The sequence below is a fragment of the Eleutherodactylus coqui genome, chromosome 7 (assembly GCF_035609145.1).
Source record: "Eleutherodactylus coqui strain aEleCoq1 chromosome 7, aEleCoq1.hap1, whole genome shotgun sequence".
NCBI lineage: Eukaryota > Metazoa > Chordata > Amphibia > Anura > Eleutherodactylidae > Eleutherodactylus > Eleutherodactylus coqui.
Window position 1 is genome coordinate 78584874 of NC_089843.1, and position 20393 is coordinate 78605266.

Genomic DNA, 20393 nt, shown 5'->3' on the forward strand with positions numbered 1-20393 from the left:
CTTTAGGCAAACTTTGCCTGACATTCGTCTCCATGTATACTCACTCCCATGCTGTTCCACAGGAGCGAGTATTGCTGACAGCGCGGCTGGAGGAGAGTTCTCCCCCCTGCCCTCTCCATTCACTATAAGCAGTGGGCATTCAGTACGATGTGTTGTTCAGATTTTGGGCATGCTTAAACTGAACGATTCTCGTCCAGTCATTCAGTTTCAGCATGCTTTCACATGGGACAATTATCGTTCAAAACCCAGCAGGAGCGTAAGGTTTTCAACGATCAAAACGGCAATCGTCCCGTGTAAATCAGCCTCAAACCGTTGTAATATGTTAAGAGTCAAGCTAAAGCACAAGACATCTGTAGTGTCTTAAGACTAGCAATGCATACTAATGTACTGTGTGCATCAGGTAGTCTGAGAAGCAGTGCAGCCATCATTGTCCAGAATCGAAGGGTCGCTTTTCAGAAGACCCCCCTCCTTTCCTGCCCCTTGGAGCCCCTCCCATGTGTACCAATGTATATCCCACAGTGAGATGACTCCTGTAATGGGGTTGCAGGACACCAGGTCTCTGGAGCTGGAAAGGCATCAGAAAGTTATTTTTATGCTTTGTGCCCCCAAAATACAAAGATCACTTTTTTTCCCCCAGTGTCTTTCACAGACGAGATCCCACACTAAGTAATTTCTTCATCTGTTCTTTATTTTACGGCACACTCCATTCTGCACGTATAACACCCCATAAGGTTGCAGTCATATTCAGGATTTACTTTGGTTGCGTTAGTAAAAAAATAAGTGCAAAACAAAAAAATCTTATTTTTTCATGTTTAGTTCATTCTATTCACTGAGATGAGAGCAGATCCTGCGACTGAAAACTGCTGGCAGAATTAGGTGGGTTTCTTGTCTTTACTTAGCCGATCTGCAAACTCTACCAACGTCCTGGTGGGGCGGCCAGACATGCCCTTGCGCAGGTAAGGCACTTCATCCTTGTTGGACATGACTCCGGCTATATCTAGGTGAGCCCAGTGCGGGGTTGTGACAAACTCCTTCAAGAAGGCAGCGGCTGTGCAAGCACCACCAGACCTGTAATAGGTGGGAAGGAGAGGTTACACCACTTTTAGAAGATTGTGCTGTTTAAAAGGGGAACTAAACTTTTTATAAACTTTTAATATATCATAGGGACATGCCAAAAGTTTTGATCTGTGGGGATTCAGGTGCCGAGACCCCGCCAATTGCTAGAATGAGCCAGCTGAAGCTCTCATCTGAGCGCTGTGCCTGTTCAGAGCGGTTTACGGACACCATGGTTTGCAATGACAGCTGAATAGGCACAGTGCTCAGATGAGCGTTTCTGCCCGTTTGTTTTAGCAATTGGGGGGGGGGGGGGTCTTGGCACTTGGACCCCCACTTCTTCTGACATGTGACTGAAATGCAGAATGTTTAAATTATATTTTAAACTTGCATACTATGTTGAAAATCTTTGCAAACACTTATGCAAGATCTCACCGAAACAGATGGGAATCTCTCAAAAGTGAACCTGGTTCAGGCATTCCTTGTACAATGCCCTAGTAGACAGTTTTATGTAAAAAGGGGTCGTTCCACAATTGCAAGTTATCCCCTATCCATAAGTTACGGGGTAACTTAGTAATTTGTGGGGGGGGGGGTCTCAGCACTGAGACTCCCACCCATCTCAAGAACGGGTGTCCTATGCACCTTGTCCTCCTCACTACAGGATTACTGTACCCCTGCAGTGAGACGTAGACTAAAAAGGGTGCTGGTCGTACAAGCGTACTAACACTTCATTCACATTCAATGGGCCTGCGAAGATACCCAAGCGGTATCCACTCAGATACTTTCGTTAGTGTCATTAATATGAATGAAGTGCCGGCCACACGCTTGGCCAGCGCTCCATTTACAGTAATGTCATTGCATGGGAAGAGGGTCAGAAATGCTATCTTTTCTCCTTAGGGAGAGCAACTATACTATAAACTAAGTGAGGAGACTCAAATGGCCACGCACGCTCCTCTGGGTAATATGCAAATAAGGGAGATGGAATAAATCCTTCACAGTGCCACCTATTGAAAGGCAGCATTCCTTCAAGCCAAAGTCAGACTTTTTATACAAGCCTTGTTACAATTACCGGAAATTAAAAGCAAAGCCAGACTCCATGTACAGACAGCTGTTTCAGGGTTTTTGCCCTTCATCAGTGTACAGTAGCAGTCTGGCTTTGCTAGTGTGAGGCCTGGGACGTGGGTCAGAAACGGTATCTCTTCTCCTTAGGGAGAGCAACTATACTATAAACTAAGTGAGGAGACTCAAATGGCCACGCACGCTCCTCTGGGTAATATGCAAATAAGGGGGATGGAATAAATCCTCCTCTAACAAGGCTTGTATAATAAGTCTGACTTTGGCTTGAAGGAATGCTGCCTTTCAATAGGTGGCACCGTGGAGAATTTATTCCATCTCCCTTATTTGCATGGGAAGAAGCATCCTTGCAGTGACAAGAACAGGGGGACACAAATAGTGGAAGGTTTCAGCTGTGTGACCCTATCCTTTAATAAAAGGGATCCTTGCCTATCCTGGACCCCAGGCCTTTGCAGAGTGGTCATGGTAGCAGTCAGGAACAGGACACGAGGCTGTTAGTCTTCAGGAGACCTATCAAAAGATAAGGGTGTATCCAAACTATTAAGCCCCTATTATATGAGCCTAGTTGGCTATAGACACCGATCTGCTATTCTTCTCTTTTTTAACAGGCTGGAAAATCTCCATTTGCACCACGACACCGCACAATGGCTGGAGGCTATACTTTCCTCGTACTACTAGCTTGATGAGGAGTTCTTGTCAAAACCAACTGCTAGAGTTTTTGCTATCTGCAACTCAGTTTTTTGGGTCCATTTTTAAGAGAATTTAATAGGTATTCCCATCAGGGACAAATCCTCTAGATATGCCATAAATGTCTGATCTCCATTCTGCCTGGGGAAGCGCTCTTCAGAATTCTCATAGAAATTAATGAAGTTTGTATGAACCCCATCCTGGAAATAGGCATGAATGGCATATCTATATATCCACCTCTGCAACCTGTGCCTATGATGAAAATAACCCTCTAAAAGGGGTTGTCTGGGGTTAAAAAAATATGGCTGCTTTCTTCCAAACAGTGCAACCCTTGTTCATAGAGTTGTGTGTGGTACTGCAGCCCAGCTAGACTGAAGTGAATGGAAGCGGAGCTGCAATACCAGACACAGCCCACAAATAAGGGTGGTGCCGTGTTTGGGAGAAGCAGACATATTTTTCGAACATTGGTCAACCCCTTTGACAACCTAACAGACTATTATAAAGACTGCTGTAGCCATCGCAGGTACACGTTTAAGAGCCATTACCGGCTATCCTTCCCGACGTTGTTAAGGTCTGCCAGAGCCGACTCCGTCACTTGTTTAGTGTAGTGCTCAAAGACAGGCATTCTCCATACACGATCCCCCGTCACAATGCTGGCCTGCAGAGAGCGGGGAATGAAGTAGACTCAGCAATGTAGATGGCATCACACTGGATAGCAGACCAGAGTAACATCCAGAGCAATGACATATTAAAGAAGATATTGAAGCAAAAAAGTTTTGTACCTCCTGAAGATGACCCCAAAGCCAAGAGGAATTGGTGAACACCCCAGTGGCTGCAGATCCCAGCGCCACAATCATTGCACCTAAATGATGACAACTGCGTTAGCTCATCAGAAGCAAGTAGATCTACACAATTATATTCTACTGAGGATCGCTACAGAAATGGAGTAGAAAGTATGGATGAGAGCCTAATGCCAGCACTTCCGGGAAAAAGTATTGAAACTTTTCTGCCTGTTAATGCTCATTTTTTGCAGTTGCCATAAAGCAGCACGGCTGCTGTAATGTGCACAATACAGGGAGAAGTGTCTCCAATACAGGGACGTTTGCATAATACTCCCCTAGTGTGACCTACAGGAGTCGCTACAACCATTTAACATATGTAGAACCCTGCAGTCATTTAAGCGTATTACACATCGGCTAAAGAGAAAGTAAGAGGACTGGATGCTACAGTTTCCTCAGTCTGTTCATGCCGTTGGCATACTGTACCTGTTAACGTTGCTGCATTCACTATGGCTCTTGCATTGAAGCTGTGCGCATAACAAAGGGCATCAGCCAGCAGCAGTCGTCCTTCTGCATCCGTGTTATCTACCTGTAAGTGAACATCAGCTTTACTGGATGGGGTTTAAAACTACATATAAAATGGACTAAGCTGCAGTTAGGTTATATAGGGCATGTTTATACATACTTGCCCTGGACTTTTGATTTAAAGGGATTGCCCTGGACTCAAAAAATTCATGGAATGGTGGTGTAAAATATAAGAGAAAAAGGGAAGAACATACTTGTCTCCTCAACGTCTCCCCATGCAGAGCTGGAGCCCTGGTCCCCACAACTGTATACTCCACTGTGGTTCATTGCGCATGTGACTGCTCAGCCAATTACAGGCTTCAGGGGCGATTCTGCCATGGCCACAGAAACCTGCAATTAGTAACCAGGTGCACAATGAATGGCACACAATCACAGCCAACTTCTTCTGGGTTTAGAGCGGTGGGTACCGCTGCTCTACCCCTGGCCAGAAGCCACTGAAGCGGATATTTACGAATGCTTTTTTGGTGTAAAAAATAAAGGATACATTTGGCACAAGCTCTGCTTGCATAAAAATGTTGTGACAGTGGTGTGCAGTTTCCCCAAAAGGGGGCGTGGCTTTGAGGAGGAAGCCTGGCTGACATGTATAACTAATAGAGGAGTGTTAGATTCTCCTCAGACTGCATGTACTGATGTCCTTCTGCAGAATGTGCCACCCCTCCCACTCTCCTCACTTTTTACCTTTGAATGGAGGTTGCAGCCCTTTCTTAAGCTTAAAGGCATGCTCCATCCCTACAGTCCATGACTGTACTTTACAGCCTTTCAGTATGTACACACAGAGGTCAGTTAGATTCTCCTCCGTATATGCGCACACACACAGGTCAGTTAGATTCTCCTCAGTATATTCACATAGAGGTCAGTTAGATTCTCCTCAGTATATTCACATAGAGGTCAGTTAGATTCTCCTCAGTGTACACACACACACACACACACACGTGAGGTAGATTCTCTTCAGTATATACACATAGTGGTGAGGAAGATTCTCCTTAGTATACAAATCATTTCCCTGGGCTTTATGGTTTGTGAGAAAAGAACTATCTAATGTATCGTGGATTTTCACAGTTTTTGACGCTTCAATTGAATATTGAAGTTGCAACCACCTTTGCTTTTCCTATTAGGATGTAAAGAATGGTCGTGGCAAATTTCAAGTTTGTACAACACCGGGAAGAGAAATTTATATATATATATATATATATACACACATACATACATACATACACGCACACACAGAAACTGGCATAAACTAAACATCTGCTCCATCCGCTAGCTGGTGCAGATTTCTGTGTAGGCACACCCGGAGCAGTTGAGATGCGCCTACTATATAAAGAGGTGTGTGCCTCCTCCTATATTAGGCACATCAAGCATCAACAGGGATAATATTAAGAATGACATACATAAAGACGGTCTTAATAAATCTCTCCCTACGTCCAATTTCTTTTTAAACTCAGTTTAACGTGTGAACTCAGCACAAAAATATCACATTACATGATATGGCGAGTAATTGAAAAAAGGAGCGGTTGTGTATGACGCTTTTCTAAGTGAAAATTGGTTTCCGCAAGCATACAGGAAAAAGCGTTTTTTCCATAGCAATCTATGATGGTACTTTCTGCGGATATGCAGTGTGGACACCTGTCGCGGACTCCGCAGCAAAAATCCGCCCATGTGCAGGCTACCTAAAAGGCGAGTTACACCACAGGCCCCACACCTTGTGCGGTCCACGCTTCTACGGATAGTTATTAAGGTGTTTCCAACGTACAACGTGAGAACCCGGTCATGCTTTACAATGTGCATGGACACTTCCACGGACTAACCTCTTCATGGGCCCCATTACGCGTGTCCTTATTTTCTTGCTTCTCTAATCCAGGAGCGGGGGGCTAATAAAATGTTTACTAGAGACTGAAGAATCAGCGTAACCAAGGAGCAAAGGTTATATGTTGTATTAGTTATGGCCATTACACTCCAATCAGCCCCAAGATAATCAGTGCAATTACAGCCGGGGATAGAGGATTACCTGGATTGTTTTTCCGTTCTTGGCCTTCACAACGTCCCCGGGTTTATTAGCTCTTCCACTGGGCATATTTTCACACAGTGGGGCCAAACCTTACAGGAGGAGATTAAACGTATCATTAGTTTTACATGAGGAAAGAGTAAAAAGTATCAAATCCAAGGTGTAAAGATCCTATTGATAAGCTCAGAGCAGCTATAGGCTTCTAACAGAGCAATTAGAATGGTGGCGTGCTTGACAGTCACTGGGGAATCGAGCAGGTTCAAAGGCTTGGCTGACAGAGCAGCTGCTGGTCTACGCGACAGATGTTACTTAGTACAGAATTGCGTTCGGAGCAATTAATTGCAGGTTAATCATAAGCGTCATAAAAAGGCTTTACATGATGTGTTAATGAAAGCAAGCAGAAAAATTGTGTCCTTGTGTAAGACCTTTGTCCTCTTGTTTGTTCTGGCTTTTTTCCCTTAAGAGTTGCAAAAAGTGTACATATTATTCCAATGCATTAAAATCAATCAACTTTCCAAATATTCTACAGTTTTGTGTATACAGCTATTAAGAGACTTGCAGGTCTTCCAAAAAAAAAAAAAAAAGTTGCTACATTTTATATAGCCTTTATAAAACAAACAAAAGCAGAAAAGGTGGATGTTAAATTGTGTACTTGGGTTCTAGGAATAAGCTGCTGGGTGTACATGAGGAACAACAACATTTGTTGCTATTTTCAATGCATTCTGCATTTTCTCTATCTACCACTTTGCAGGGTGCAGATCTGATTTTCAGTCTTCTCAGAACTTGCAGGAGGTGCCTGCCTGTGGTGCTGTGTGCTATAGACTGTGGACAGACATGCCATTTTCTGTCCTTTACTCACAATCTCATCCTGTAGGCGCGTACAGCAAGATTAGCAGTGTACATCTGAATAAGCCACAGCAGAGGTCTCAGCATTAGCTCCTGCAGCAGGCATGTCTGTGTGCATCTCTCTCCCCCATCTTCTCTGTATACCGTTCAATGAGCACCACGGCTTGCTACCTAGCTCTAGTGTCCAAGCATATGTCAATCATGTGAGAGCATATTCACTTAATGGGGTACCGCTAGGGAAAAGTGATATGGAAAAAGACCTAGAGGTACTAGTGGATTATAGACTAAACTGGAGTAACCAATGCCAGTCAGCTGCTGCAAAGGCAAATAAAGTTTTGGGATGCATTAAAAGAGGTATAGTGGCGAAGGATGAGAACATTATCCTTCCATTATATAAGGCACTTGTCAGGCCTCACATGGAATACTGCGTACAGTTCTGGTCACTGGTGCTCAGGAAAGATGTTACAGTGCTTGAGGGGGTTCAAAGAAGGGCAACTAAACTAATACATGGAATGAAGGGACTGGAATACCCAGAGAGGCTATCCAAATTGGGATTATTTACCGTGGAAAAAAGACGGCTAAGAGGTGATCAAATAACCATGTATAAGTACATGAGGGGACAGTACAAGGATCTCTCCCAGGATCTGTTTATACCCAGGACTGAGACGGTAACAAGAGGACATCCGCTACGATTAGAGGAAAGCAGGTTTCATCACCAACACAGAAAAGGGTTCTTTACTGTTAGAGCAGTTAGACTGTGGAACTCTCTGCCTGAGGATGTAGTGATGGCAAAATCCATAGAGGAGTTTAAAAGGGGACTTGATGTCTTTCTGGAGAGGAAGGATATTATAGGCTATAAATCTAAGGTTATTTGTTAATCCGGGTATACAGGCAGGTAGGAACTATTAGGGGTTGATCCAGGGAACAGTCTGATTGCCATTAGGGAGTCGGGAAGGAATTTTTACCCCAAAAGGGCTAATTGGCTTCTGCTCTTGGGGTTTTTTGCCTTCCTCTGGATCAACAAAACAGGAGGCTAGACAGGCTGGACTAGATGGACATGGTCTTCATTCAGCCTTACGAACTATGTTACTATGTTATAGACAGTGGACAGCAAGGTAGGGGGGAGGAAGACAGCACTTAAGGGATTTTTCAAGCACACACCCTTCCCCCATTATTTTAGGTATATAAAGTAAAAGCAGTTTTGCTAGTTATCACACTGGCTATTATATAGAAGCACAAGTTAGTGGCCATTTAGATTTTATTTACAATCCACATTTACCTACCGATGAGGTTAATGGGTAGCTTGAGAGTTGCAGCAGTAAAGATAGCAGAACAGACTGTTGCGGCTCCACCCATATCTGCTCGCATTGCATCCATTCCAGATGATGGCTTTATGGAAATCCCACCGCTTGGGAAAAGAAAAAAAAAATATATATATATATATTTTTTTTACAGGGTTTAAAAAGGAATCTAGCAATGCACAATATATTGCCCACGAGCAGATTTCTAATATTAAACACTTCTCAAAAGAACAAAAAAAGGAAGAAGATCGGAAAAATAAAATTCTATGTTAAAATTTTATTTTATTTTCAAAAAAACAACTTAAAGAACAGGGGTACTCCCATTCTCAGCTAATTAACCCTTTCCAATCCACTGACTTCTGAAGACATTATGATTTAAGGCTGTACAGCTCCGATATTGGAAGGCGTCCGTCGGGGTTCTCTTACTGTATATGGCCAGCCTCTCTGCTGTCGGAGCCTATCCAATGTGTCACCTCATGCAGTACTGGCTTTAGCCAGCAGATAGCGCCGTTGTATAACGGCAGAAAAAGAGTAAGCCCCCTAGGAAAACCAGGATACAAATTGGATTGGAAAGGGTTAAGGCCACAATTGGGACTTGTATGAAGTGGCCAGGAAGACAGAGACAGACAAGCAGTGCTGTATTATGCTGGGTCTATAACTCCCGAAGAAGCGAGTTACGGAAACAGGACAGACCCCCTTACCAGTTTCTGTAATCCTGACCACCACATACAACTGGGCTGGAGAAATCCGTTCTGGAGATGGATCTACGTCCCAGTTGTGGGATCTGCATCTATCAGACTTTTGTGGATATGTCATAGAAGTCTGAGATGAGAATACCCCTAAAGGAATGGATTTAGACATTTGGATGGGACAAATCAATAAGTGCCTTTACACCAGTTTGTGGACACGGTGTTACTCTATTGATTATAGAATGGCCTCGGGGAAGTTTCACACAGGTGTCATTGGGCCATCAATCACTGCCCAATATCGCCCTTGCCATCCATGTGAAAGCCCCGTAGATGAGAGAAATTGTCATATGAAAACAGACACGCATGACTGCGGGGATGAAGGGAATTCCCCGCGACAGCTGCGGCAGAGTTCTCCCATTGCTTTGAATCGGGCTGGCGCTGCTGCTTCTGCCGCCCCATTAAAGGCGATGGGCGATATCGCAGGAAGGTAGAACATCCTTCAATGTGTTTCCTGCATAGCATTGCGGTGCCATGCAGGAAAACCGCTTATGTGTATGACCCCATTCAAAAAAATGGGGTTCATATTTGTGCGTCTTACAATGCACAAATCTTGCACAATTTTTTGGCCATGTGAAGGCCGCCTCAAAGTTTCATCAAACACAACTCAGGCTGGTTTACTGATTGACTCTTCACTGACAATTGGCATATGCCCACTCTGCCAGTATACAGCGCTAACATATATGCTTATGTACCCAAGTACGATTCTATTCTGAGACCAAAACGCGTTGTACTGTTCCATTTGTTCAATAACGAACCATTTTGACCAGACCATATGAGTGACTGAAATTTTGCACGAGTCCCAAACTGCACCACAAAAAAAAGCAGTTTCTTTCTCTCCATTAATTTACTTCACTAGTTGAGGGTCCCTGGGAAGGTTCCCCCTGGCACGCAGGAAGGCCTGCAGCATAAGGAGTCCTCTGATCAATTACAAACACCAAGTGGAGTTGTGCCCTACCTAGGACAACCAAGCAAGGAAGTATACACCAATACACACAGCTTCCAGCCCACTGATGTCCTACCAACTACACTCAGATTGCACACCACACTCTCTTCTATTTGCCCCCCCAAAGTATTCAAGTTTTTGCACATTTGGCTCCGTCCACCTTTCTTCATCATTTAAAAAAGGAGCCCCAAATGTGTTACGCTAAATGCAATCTGGCGTTGGAGCGTTGATTTTATCTTGCACCAGATTCATCAATGGGACATGCAGTCTGCTGCACTGGGCAGAGATATTGGCACACAGTGTACCAGTAGTAATAGGTCTATGGTTATTTGGGTAAACAGCCAGTAGTAGGTCTCCTTACTATTCCATAGAGATCAATGAGAAATTCCATTTTGTAAAGGCTGTAAAGCGCATGTTCACATAGGTTATACATCTATTAATCACACAGCATCTGACCTGTCAAAAGTGACTCCTTTTCCTACAAACACAAGAGGGGAATCATTAGGGTCCACACTGCCAGTGTAATGGACTTCCAAGAATACAGGAGGCTCATCAGATCCTTTGGCCACACTTAAGAATGCTCCCATTTGTTGCTCTTCTATCCAGGACTGTGATCTAGGAATTGAAAAGAGGAGATATATTTCGGTGATGAATGCCAACAGTTTTGACCAATACGTTTATTTAATCCGTTACATAATTAGCGGCCTGTAAGAGGACTCAAGTTCAAAGTTAAACCTTTTTATACTTACAAACCCTAGGTGATCCAGCGAAATCTAGAACCACTCTATAAATGGCAGGTACCAATTTGCCATGAAGTGGGAAAAAAGTACTTCCAAACCCCCTTTGGCAATTGGACGCCTAGATGGACATGCTACATCAATACCAGGATGTTAGGGGGAGGTGAAGACAGAAAGTGAAGGAGGAGTTAGGGGGAGGCACAGGAGGAGTTCCACAGTGTGAGCAGAGATAACGTGTTCTGAAGTGGGAAGCCTGGATTTACAAGCTTCCCAACAGCCGTGTGAAGGAGAAAGTTTGGGACCTGTTTACTAACAGCAAGTTACACAAAACCAGGTGAAATCAAATTCAGGGAAAGTGAAAAAGGCCCATTTTAAAATCAACTTCATTATCGGCCTTATAGTCTTCCAGTGAAAACCTCAGCAGATAACTAGGACTGTGGGAATTCTACTGAGTAACCTCTAGAGTCAAATAGAGAGAGAGTGTTGAAGGTTTACTTATGTTATACTGAATTCAACTGTGAATCAATGTTTCATTTACTGCAAAGTAATATCTTTTATTACTGCAAGACTGCCATTGTGAAGACAAAATTGAGCTGAAGTAAAACTGCGTACCTCCAGTTTACTAATCAAAGCTACCAGGACTCATGTCAGTTATTTCGACGATAACCCTAGAAGTCCCGGATGTGGTGCTGGTGTCACGTGACAAACCACCGTTAGTATTCATAGACTGTAAAACCCTTTTTGTCACTGTGCGGCGAGTCAGGCACCTTTGCTGGGAGAGATTGCAGAGCCACCTGTGACAACCATCTTGCTTCCCCCTTGGTCTTCCCAGCATTGGCACGCCCCGCTCCGATGCTGCAGTCAACACTTGTTCCCTCTGTGTACATAGGCAGATTGTCTGCTCTATGGGGACGACTGATCGTTAATACAATCGTTCATCCTCATACAGCTGTCATTGATCAGTGCACATTTCCCTGTTTACATGCAAAGATGTGCAGCCAACCAGCGATCAATTTCATGCTGCCCTAAACACAATCAGCTGATGAACAAGCATTTACTCACTCGTCAGCTGATCATTCATCCTTTTATACAGCCTGATAGTTGTGCGAACAAGTGCTCATAAGAATGTTTGGGTCTGATCATCAGCCAGTGTAAAAAGGCCTTAACACCTGAATGATTTACAGACAGATTACACCATAATGGTCCAAGAACCGACCCCTGGGGCTCTCCACTTATAACATTATTCTTGTTTAAACATGGCCATTCTATGACTACTCTTTGAGTCTGGCCTTTTAGCAAATTTTAGATTCAAGTCATACTGTTAATAACCAAGGTCCATTAGACTAGACTACTGAAAGTTCACAATGTACAGTTCTGGTCTCCAGGATACTGAAAGAGAACGAAATACATACTTTTTGGATGCTCTTAAGGCTGTGAATAAAGTTTCAACACTTCTATATACCAGTCTGGAATGTGATACTATGTCTCATCAGTATGTGTTACAGCATCAGCAGCCTTACCTTGTGAACACCTTGACACCACTTCCTAATGCTCCAAACTTCTGTTGAAGTATCTCAGCAAACTTTGATGGGGTAATATAGTTTGCTGGAGATTCCATCAAGTAACGCGCCAGGTTCTGCCCCTCTGCATAGGAAACGCCTTTTTGCCAGGCATCCAGGTCTTGACTAAAGGAATAATTTCTGGTAAGTACATTGTATCTTAGACACAGACTATGATAAGTAGCTCTCGTTCACTACGTGGAAGCTGAACACTGTTCTAGCAATACTCTGTTCTGAACCTCCCAAATATGATGCTCTTAAAGCAGGTCCTGCCAGGTCCACTAACAGGCGGGACTCTATCAGGGTTTTCCTTCCAAATCCACTTTATGTAGTATTAACATATGTTAATACTTAGTGGGGCTCCTTTGGCTCTAATAGTATCAGATACTATCCACGGTATACTTTCTGCTAACATCGGATACATGTCAGCTGGCATTTCCCTCCATCCATCCTGCAAATGTCTAATTACAAGTGCGATGCCATTTTATTTATTTCCTACATCCATAGGAAATAATGGGCAAAAAAACCCTCAATTTTCAGATACCCTATTGAAGAATTTAGTTCAGACTTTCACCTACTAGTTACAGCTGAAAAGCTAACATTCGTGGCGAGCTACATCACTGACATAGCGCACCTATACCATTTACATAACGTGCTGTTCACACACTTACTGTAGTACTAGAAAGGCTGTACTACATAAATAGCATAGAGTGCAACGGTGCCACCGTTTGTTAACAGCATAGTACACAGCTTCGTTTGGAGGCTGTAAAATATGTATAAAGGAGCATCTCTTGATTGTTTGGGAAGAACTGCCATGACCATACAGTAAATGGACAATCCATGTATTTCAATTAGGATATGTAATGCTTCATTTTCCCTGTGGTGACGCTGAATTTAAAACTTGGTGCTAGGTTCCCTCACAGATTACTACTAGTCATTGCGGGTCCAGCAGCGGTACACAATTTAAAAAAATAAATTAAAAAAGTGCATTGTCTAACTCCTTTAACAGCACAGGACGCAAGTTTACATCCTAGCAGTGTGATAGTTGACGCAACAGGGCGCAAACTTATCTACTGTGGCTGGCACAGGCTCAGAAGTGAGCCCACAGCAGAAGCCGGCTGTGACTGATATCCAGCCTCCTGCTGCAACAGCGGGGATCGATGAGAACACCGACCCCCGCTGTTACACCCTTATAATGCCACAATCAGTATAGTATATAATGAATGCAAACCAGGATTATTTCACATACCTTCCATACAGCCGTGTTGAGACTTTTTTCTTCTTTTTTGACTTAAGCTCATCATATTCGAACAACCCCAGAACTGCACCTTCTGCCGCTGCCTGAGCATCTCCACAAGGATCAACTTCGACATGTTCAACCTCCATATCCTGCATCTGCCTGCAACCCACTGGATGGAAGGGCAACAAGTACATTCAGAATGTCAAGGTGGGTAAATGGTTAAAGGGGTTCTCCAAGATAATGGAATGAGCGGGCAAAGGACACATATGAGCCAGGTCTAGTTCTGCAGCTCGGGCTAAATGCTGCTTTCTATTAATTGGTCTGGGTCGCAGTACAAGCAATAGCCATATACAGAGATGCATTGCTGCATATGGAACAGTAAGGGTGCTCCTACACACTCTGTAAATGCTGAAAAATGCTACAGGTATTAATCTTTGAAATAGAAAAGGTTGAAACCCATGTCAAATCTGCACCATTTAGGTGCAATTTTCCCCCATGGAAAGACCACAGTGAATATGATGTATGAAGGCATCCTAAAGGGGAAGGTGGGGTAGTCAAGCAAGTGTTGAAGCCCTTTATTGTTCTGTTCAGTGGGGGTGCTGGGTCAGACATCCCCTTCTCCACATCCAATCAAACACTGACACTCAGGGACAGACCATTAGTCTATATTCTTCTGGCATTGAGGGTAGAGAGACTCAGTTGGACGATGGGTAGGGCAGCTGCCAAGGCAACCGATGCCCACTGAGTATCAGGCAGAGGTCCTGTTCTAATTAATAAGACATGGGCACAGAACTTGCCAGGCGTTAGATGATTGCCTCAGCAACTGTCCCACCCAACATGCCCAATTGGATGGCATAGTATGCTGTACAACCCCTTTAACTCCTATACCTTTTTTCTTCTATCAGCTCACATATTAACGAGCCATGGATTCCTGGACAACTATGTGAAAATACAACAGCAGCGATAACAAATCACGCATTACCGGATACAGCCGTTCTAATATTCTCCTTGCTTTCATTCCAGAGCTCCTGCTGATTGACGCCAGCTGACGATTTCCCTAATCCCACCACTGCCACACTGGGAAACTCCTGCCAATGAAATAAGGACATAGGTGTAAGATGGATTACTGCGTGAGGCTTGTTCACACTTGACTAGCATGAATGTATGTATACATATACTGATGCCCCCTATAGTATCATCTGTAGGTCCGTTGCAGTGTGACTAGAGCCTTATGCTACATTCACAGAATGATAGCAACACACAACTGCATAGTCTGTAACTATGGAGACACACAGGTCTGCATAGGAGCTGTATACAGAAAATAGTATCTCCTTGAAAGCTCAGTTTTTAGGCTTCACGCACACGGGCAACCTACTTGGGCGGGCGTCCACCTCCGGGTTCTGCTGCAATAATCTTCAGTAGCATGCTACGACAAAGTGATTTTTCATGCCCACGAGCTGAAATCAATTGCGATTTCCGCTTGCGGATGTAAAAAAATACATATATTTATATCGCAGCTTCCTCCATTTGCCTGCGGTTTTAATGGAAGCTATCTGACCTGCGGCCCATCAGCAGTTCTCATTCAGGATGGGCCACAGATTCCGTAGGAAAAGCAGGAGTAAAAATAAAAAAAACACTGTACTGCCCATGTCTGACAGCTAGCAGTGCGAACAGAGAATCCGGATTAAGACAGGTCCGTGCGGACGCCGGCGAAGAAGGCTGCCTGCACACACAGGTACACAGGGTCACCCGCTGTGGTCAGTGCCGAACTCAGTCTGGAATTTCGCAGGCGGAATCCAGACCTGCTGTGTGCTTGAGGCCTTCATTTTAGTTGCATTTTCTGGTTTGGAGTAGCCAAGGCCAGCAGCTGCAGGGGGACATGTGGCATTATATGCAGTCCACCAGAACAGCAGCAGCCTTTACATTTCGTATATACAGCTTTTGCTAGATTCACATCAGCGTTCCATTTTTCACTCTTCTGTTCCATCATAGGAATAAAGAACAGAAAGTCATAAGTCCTATGACAGAACAATACAGCCAGCATTCACTAAAATGGGTCCATCCGAGGTTCGGTATGCCAACCAGCATTCTCCTTGACAAAGTAGTGCAGCATACTGCGCCATTTTGCCCAGCATTTTTGTAGACAGATCTGTGCTAGAGGCTCCAACCGGAGGCTCTTCCCATAGTTTTCATAAAAAGCAATTTTCAATAGTCATAGGCCGCCTGCAGACAGGCGGAAATTCCGTGGCAGGATTCACCGCACAATTTCCACCCGTACACGCCTGCATAAGATTGCATTACAACACGCAATCCTATGCAGACTGCCGCGGTTTGTCTGCGTGAAATCTCGCGCAGAAAACAAACCGCGGTATGCTCTAATTCTGCGCAGGGCTCGCAGAGCCCCGCACAGAAACGTCACTCACTGGCCGCCGGCTCCCCGACAGCCGGCACATGAAAGAGTCGGAGCTGCGGGAGCGGGTAAGTTCCGCGTTGCTCTCTGCAGGCGCTCAGGTCGGGTCCTACTGCGAGAATTCTCGCAGCCGGATCCGAAGCATCCGTCTGCAGGCGGCCTTAGTCAAGAAATCCAGCTGCTTCAGTGCCAGTTGCTTCAGGGGAAATCCAGCTGCTTCAGTGGAACGGACCATTAAAAGGAGTTGTCCAGTTGTAAACTATTAGCAGCCTATCCTTTGGCCATCAGTAGTAGATCGGTAAGGGTCTGCCGTCTAGAACCCCCACTCATCAGCTGTAAGCTGGGACTCTGTGCTCTTGCACTGTGCTGGTTTCTGCAGGAAGCGGACATCTCCGTTCTTACTGCAGTGGTCAGACTTGGTACTGCAGGTCAAGTTCACTTCAATGCCTGTAATAGCAATCCTGGCCACTGCATTGGGAATGGAGTTGTTTGCTTCCTGCTCAGTGCAAGGCTACAACAGCCCAACTGATTTGACAAGGTTCCAGGCAGCAGACCCTCGCCAACCTACTAGTCATGGTCTATCCTAAAAACAGGCCAGCAATAGTTTACAATTAGACAACATACTCTTAAATACGCGACTCTCATAGTTCTGAATAAATCATTAATGTTCTACATAACTAGAATTCCTGCGTTGGAACGGCAGGAAAATCTGATATGTAAATGTTACCCCTCATCTACTCATAACAGATAATTCACACCTAGCCCGCATTACATGATAAGATCGTACCTTGTGCAAACCATAAAATATTCGCGTTTTCCCTTTCTTCAGTGCAGGTCCGGACCTGTAATAGAAGACGTTAGATTACTATGGAAGTTGATGGGACAGAAATGCAGTCCTAAGCTCTCACTCATGACTGGAAGGTTGCAAGTTCAATCTCCGCATGATTCAGGTAGTTGGCTCAAGGTTGACTCAGCCTTCCATCCTTCCAAGGTCGGTAAAATGAGAACCCAGCTTGGAGGAGGGTAATAAATAAATGACCTGAAAGTGCTGCGGAATAAGTTGGCACTATACGGATAACAGGATTTATTTTTTTTTGTTTACATAAACTCCAATTATACTTGAAGGATATAGTAGTTTTACCTGGTCAGCTGATCTCTCAGGTTCCCTGAAACAGCATTGTCAAACGCATCTCCTGCTTGGGTGAGAACGGTCTTGTCATCCTCCTTATTCTTCTCATATACCCCCAGGACAAGCCCCTAGGACAGGAATATGTAGAGGAGCTCAGCACCGATTCCTACACCGCATGCACATGGCGAGTGGGGGCACCGCAGCACACCAATTTTTTTTTTTTATTACACTACTTCAGGGCATTTCTCTTGCCAAGCATACATTATACAGAAGGGCCACGGAAAAGTAGTCCACCACCACACTTTTATGAAAGCTGTGTAAAAGGAAATCTCTCTGTTGCCCATAGCAACCAATCACAGGGCAGCTTTCATTTTACCTCAGCAGTATAAGAAATGAAAGCTGCACTGTGATTGGTTGCTAGGGGCAACACAGACAGATTTTCCTCTAGACAGCTTTCATAAGAGTGTGGTGCTGGGTTACTTTTCCGTGGCCCCCTGTATTACTGCACGTCACTAACCTTCTGCTGCCTCACCTATTCCAGCATTCACAGACGAAGGGAACGTGCCGAGCGTTATAGCTGCTGAGGCGACAGCGTACCGCATGGCTTTAATTAATTAGGATAGGACTGGCATGTGGATCTCCACGTCTCTCCATACCCAGTGTCAGACTGTGGTGGGAGAACAGGCCGATAGTGACACTTCTTTCTTAACGCCTAATCTTACTATACGTAGGCCACTTGTAAACAACAGCGCAGCCATATAAACATTTACAGTCACGCGATATCACATTGAATTATATAGCTTAGAGGCCTAGGCAATACTACGTGGTCACACGTCAAGGACATGGTTCTAGGTAAAATGCGACTACTTCCTGCGGAGCGGTTGTGACGCACTTAGAAGTACATGTATAATAGTAAGCAAAAGATGGCAGTCTTCGCCATTCGACTATTTATCCTGAGGGCTCACATCAGCATACTTTATGCATATTTTTTTAATGCATATTTCACGCAATCATATACTATAAAGCACGTAATACGCGCCAAAATAGGACATGCTGTATTTTTTTTTCCCACACTCGTGAAAACCACAAGTCTGAATGGCCCAGTGTAAATCAATGGGGGATTTAACACTGCATAATACACAGCCCAAGTACATTTGTGTGCGTGAGGTTGGCCGCACATGACCGGATTTGGATTGCAGAATCAGTGATCCGTCACCCACGCGGATGAGCCATGGCATTCCGTATCTGTTAGCAAGAATAGATAGAACATTTGCAGCAGACCGCTATTGCGATTTCTGCTCACGGGACGAAAAAAAATACGTACATATTTTATATATATATAATATCTTGCAGCATGTTCTATTTTTGTGCAGCTTCCGTACAGACGGCTTGCATGGTGAGCCGTCAGGGCTAGTATAGAGAAATAAGCTCCCGCCGGCTGGGGACAGGGTCAGATTTTGCTGCGGGCTCCCGCATGCGGGATCAAACCCGTTCGTGCGCAGGCGGCCTGAGCCCTACAACTCATCCCATAATACATTTATGTGTACGAGGATTGCTTTTTAATCAACATATCGCTTTATATGTGCCCGAAGTGAAATACTCATGTGGATGAGCCCCAAAAGTTTTTAAAGGTGAAGTTTTGCCATCTGAACACCTAAGATTTAATTAAAGCGTCACACGTTCTTTTCCTGTGCCTCCTATTGAGAGTGCGGCGTACCTACCTGAGCGCAGCGCAGACATCATCCATATTGCTGCAGTCACAGAGTTCTGTATTGTTCTGTACACTTAAATACGTAACAAGGACTAGTAGGGCATGGAGGAAATGTGTGCAGACAGGAAGAGGTTAACAAGGACCGTGCAGATCCTCTGTGGCATCATTCACATTTGCATTAAAGAAAGTTTTACCTTTCGGCCAGCACTGTAGGACTGTGCGGACAGGGAGAGCGTTCTGCAGCAGCTGCGTCGCAGCACTGCTCTGATGGGCTGCAGCATGATCTCTGCACTGTCAGGCGCTGATATGTCCTCTGATATGTGTGTAGGCACGGGGTAATGACATCATCACACAGAGACCCATATGGGCCTCCTCCCTCCATAGCAACTCACATGCTGATCCCCTGCATGCAGCACACACTTGTGCCAACTCATGTGTGCCACCTGCTGCCTCTATGCCATACTGCAGGACTGCAGGAACCTAAGAGCTGCAAACTTCAGCACTCCTAACAATTGATACAAGACAAAATTACAACTCTATTAAAAAAAAACCCTCATGGCACTAATGAGAGGCGTATATTATGGCTGATGGAACAAAAGATGTTCATTAATTCCTGAGCAGTCTATAAAAAAAGCGTGAGGATCTTGGGCTGGTATTGTGGATTTAAAGGGAACCTGTCACCTCGGAACAGCACCATAAACTATGGACCCTTTTACACAGGCCGTTAAATCGTTCAGATTCACCCCGGCAAGGGAAGGGTTGGGGCGGTGCGGGAGCTTAGCAGAGCTAGTTGTGCTAAACTACGCCCCCCCCCCCCCCCCCCCCCGTTTGCCTGCCGGCGGCTTCCATTGGCTAATTGTGGCCAAAAGATAGGACAAGTCCTATCTTTTCTGGACACTGCAATCGGCACCGTATGTGCAATTTTTGCCAGATGGCCTATTTTACGCGCCACAAAGTCGCCCATCTGAATGAATGCATTGGAACCCGATGTTTCAGATGGTCACCATTTTTGGCCAGTGTTTTATTGCTGCGAAATCGCTGCGATAAAACAATCTCGTGAATAAGGTCAAAAATCGTGACCAACTGAAGCATCGGGTTCGAATGCATTTGTTCAGATGGGTGATTTTCCAATGCATGAAATCGGCCGTCCGGAAAAGATAGCACATTCCGTCCGGATGCTTTTATGCGCGGCTGGAAAAGATAAGACTTGTCCTATCTGTTGCCGAAATACGCCAGCTGTTCCCATAGACTCCTATGAGAGCTATCAGGAAAGAGAAGGGGGAGGAAGTTTAGCAGCGGCTCATGGTAAACGCTGCTAAAGTCCCTCCCCTTACTGGCAGCTCCCATAGGCATCTACGGTAGCTTCTATTGCCGCTATCAGGTGAGGGGAAGAGACTTTTGCAGCGCTAAGGTCTCTCCCCCCGGCCCACAGAATTCCGGGCCCACAGTCTGGATGGGTAAACGACGAGAAAATGGGAGATTTGGTCACGGCCTCCCATTCATTCTATTTTCGACTGCGATGCAGGCGGCCGGAGATCGCAATCCCTGTGTGAAAGAAACACGGGTTAATAGCTGCGTATATACA

At 44.8% G+C, this 20393-nt stretch overlaps 1 protein-coding gene across 1 annotated transcript; it reads right to left on the reverse strand.

The window, feature by feature from the left end:
- Positions 1–667: 667 nt before the first annotated feature.
- On the reverse strand, positions 668–19152 carry LAP3 (leucine aminopeptidase 3). Its single transcript, XM_066573251.1, has 13 exons — positions 19003–19152; positions 17110–17225; positions 16756–16810; positions 14541–14646; positions 13568–13727; positions 12280–12444; positions 10479–10637; positions 8313–8437; positions 6187–6275; positions 4080–4182; positions 3597–3676; positions 3360–3472; positions 668–1068 (listed from the first exon to the last, which is right to left on the reverse strand). The coding sequence occupies exons 1-13, from the start codon at positions 19087–19089 to the stop codon at positions 873–875; spliced, it is 1554 nt and encodes a 517-aa protein (XP_066429348.1). The 5' UTR covers positions 19090–19152; the 3' UTR covers positions 668–872.
- Between the last annotated feature and the right edge of the window lie 1241 nt (positions 19153–20393).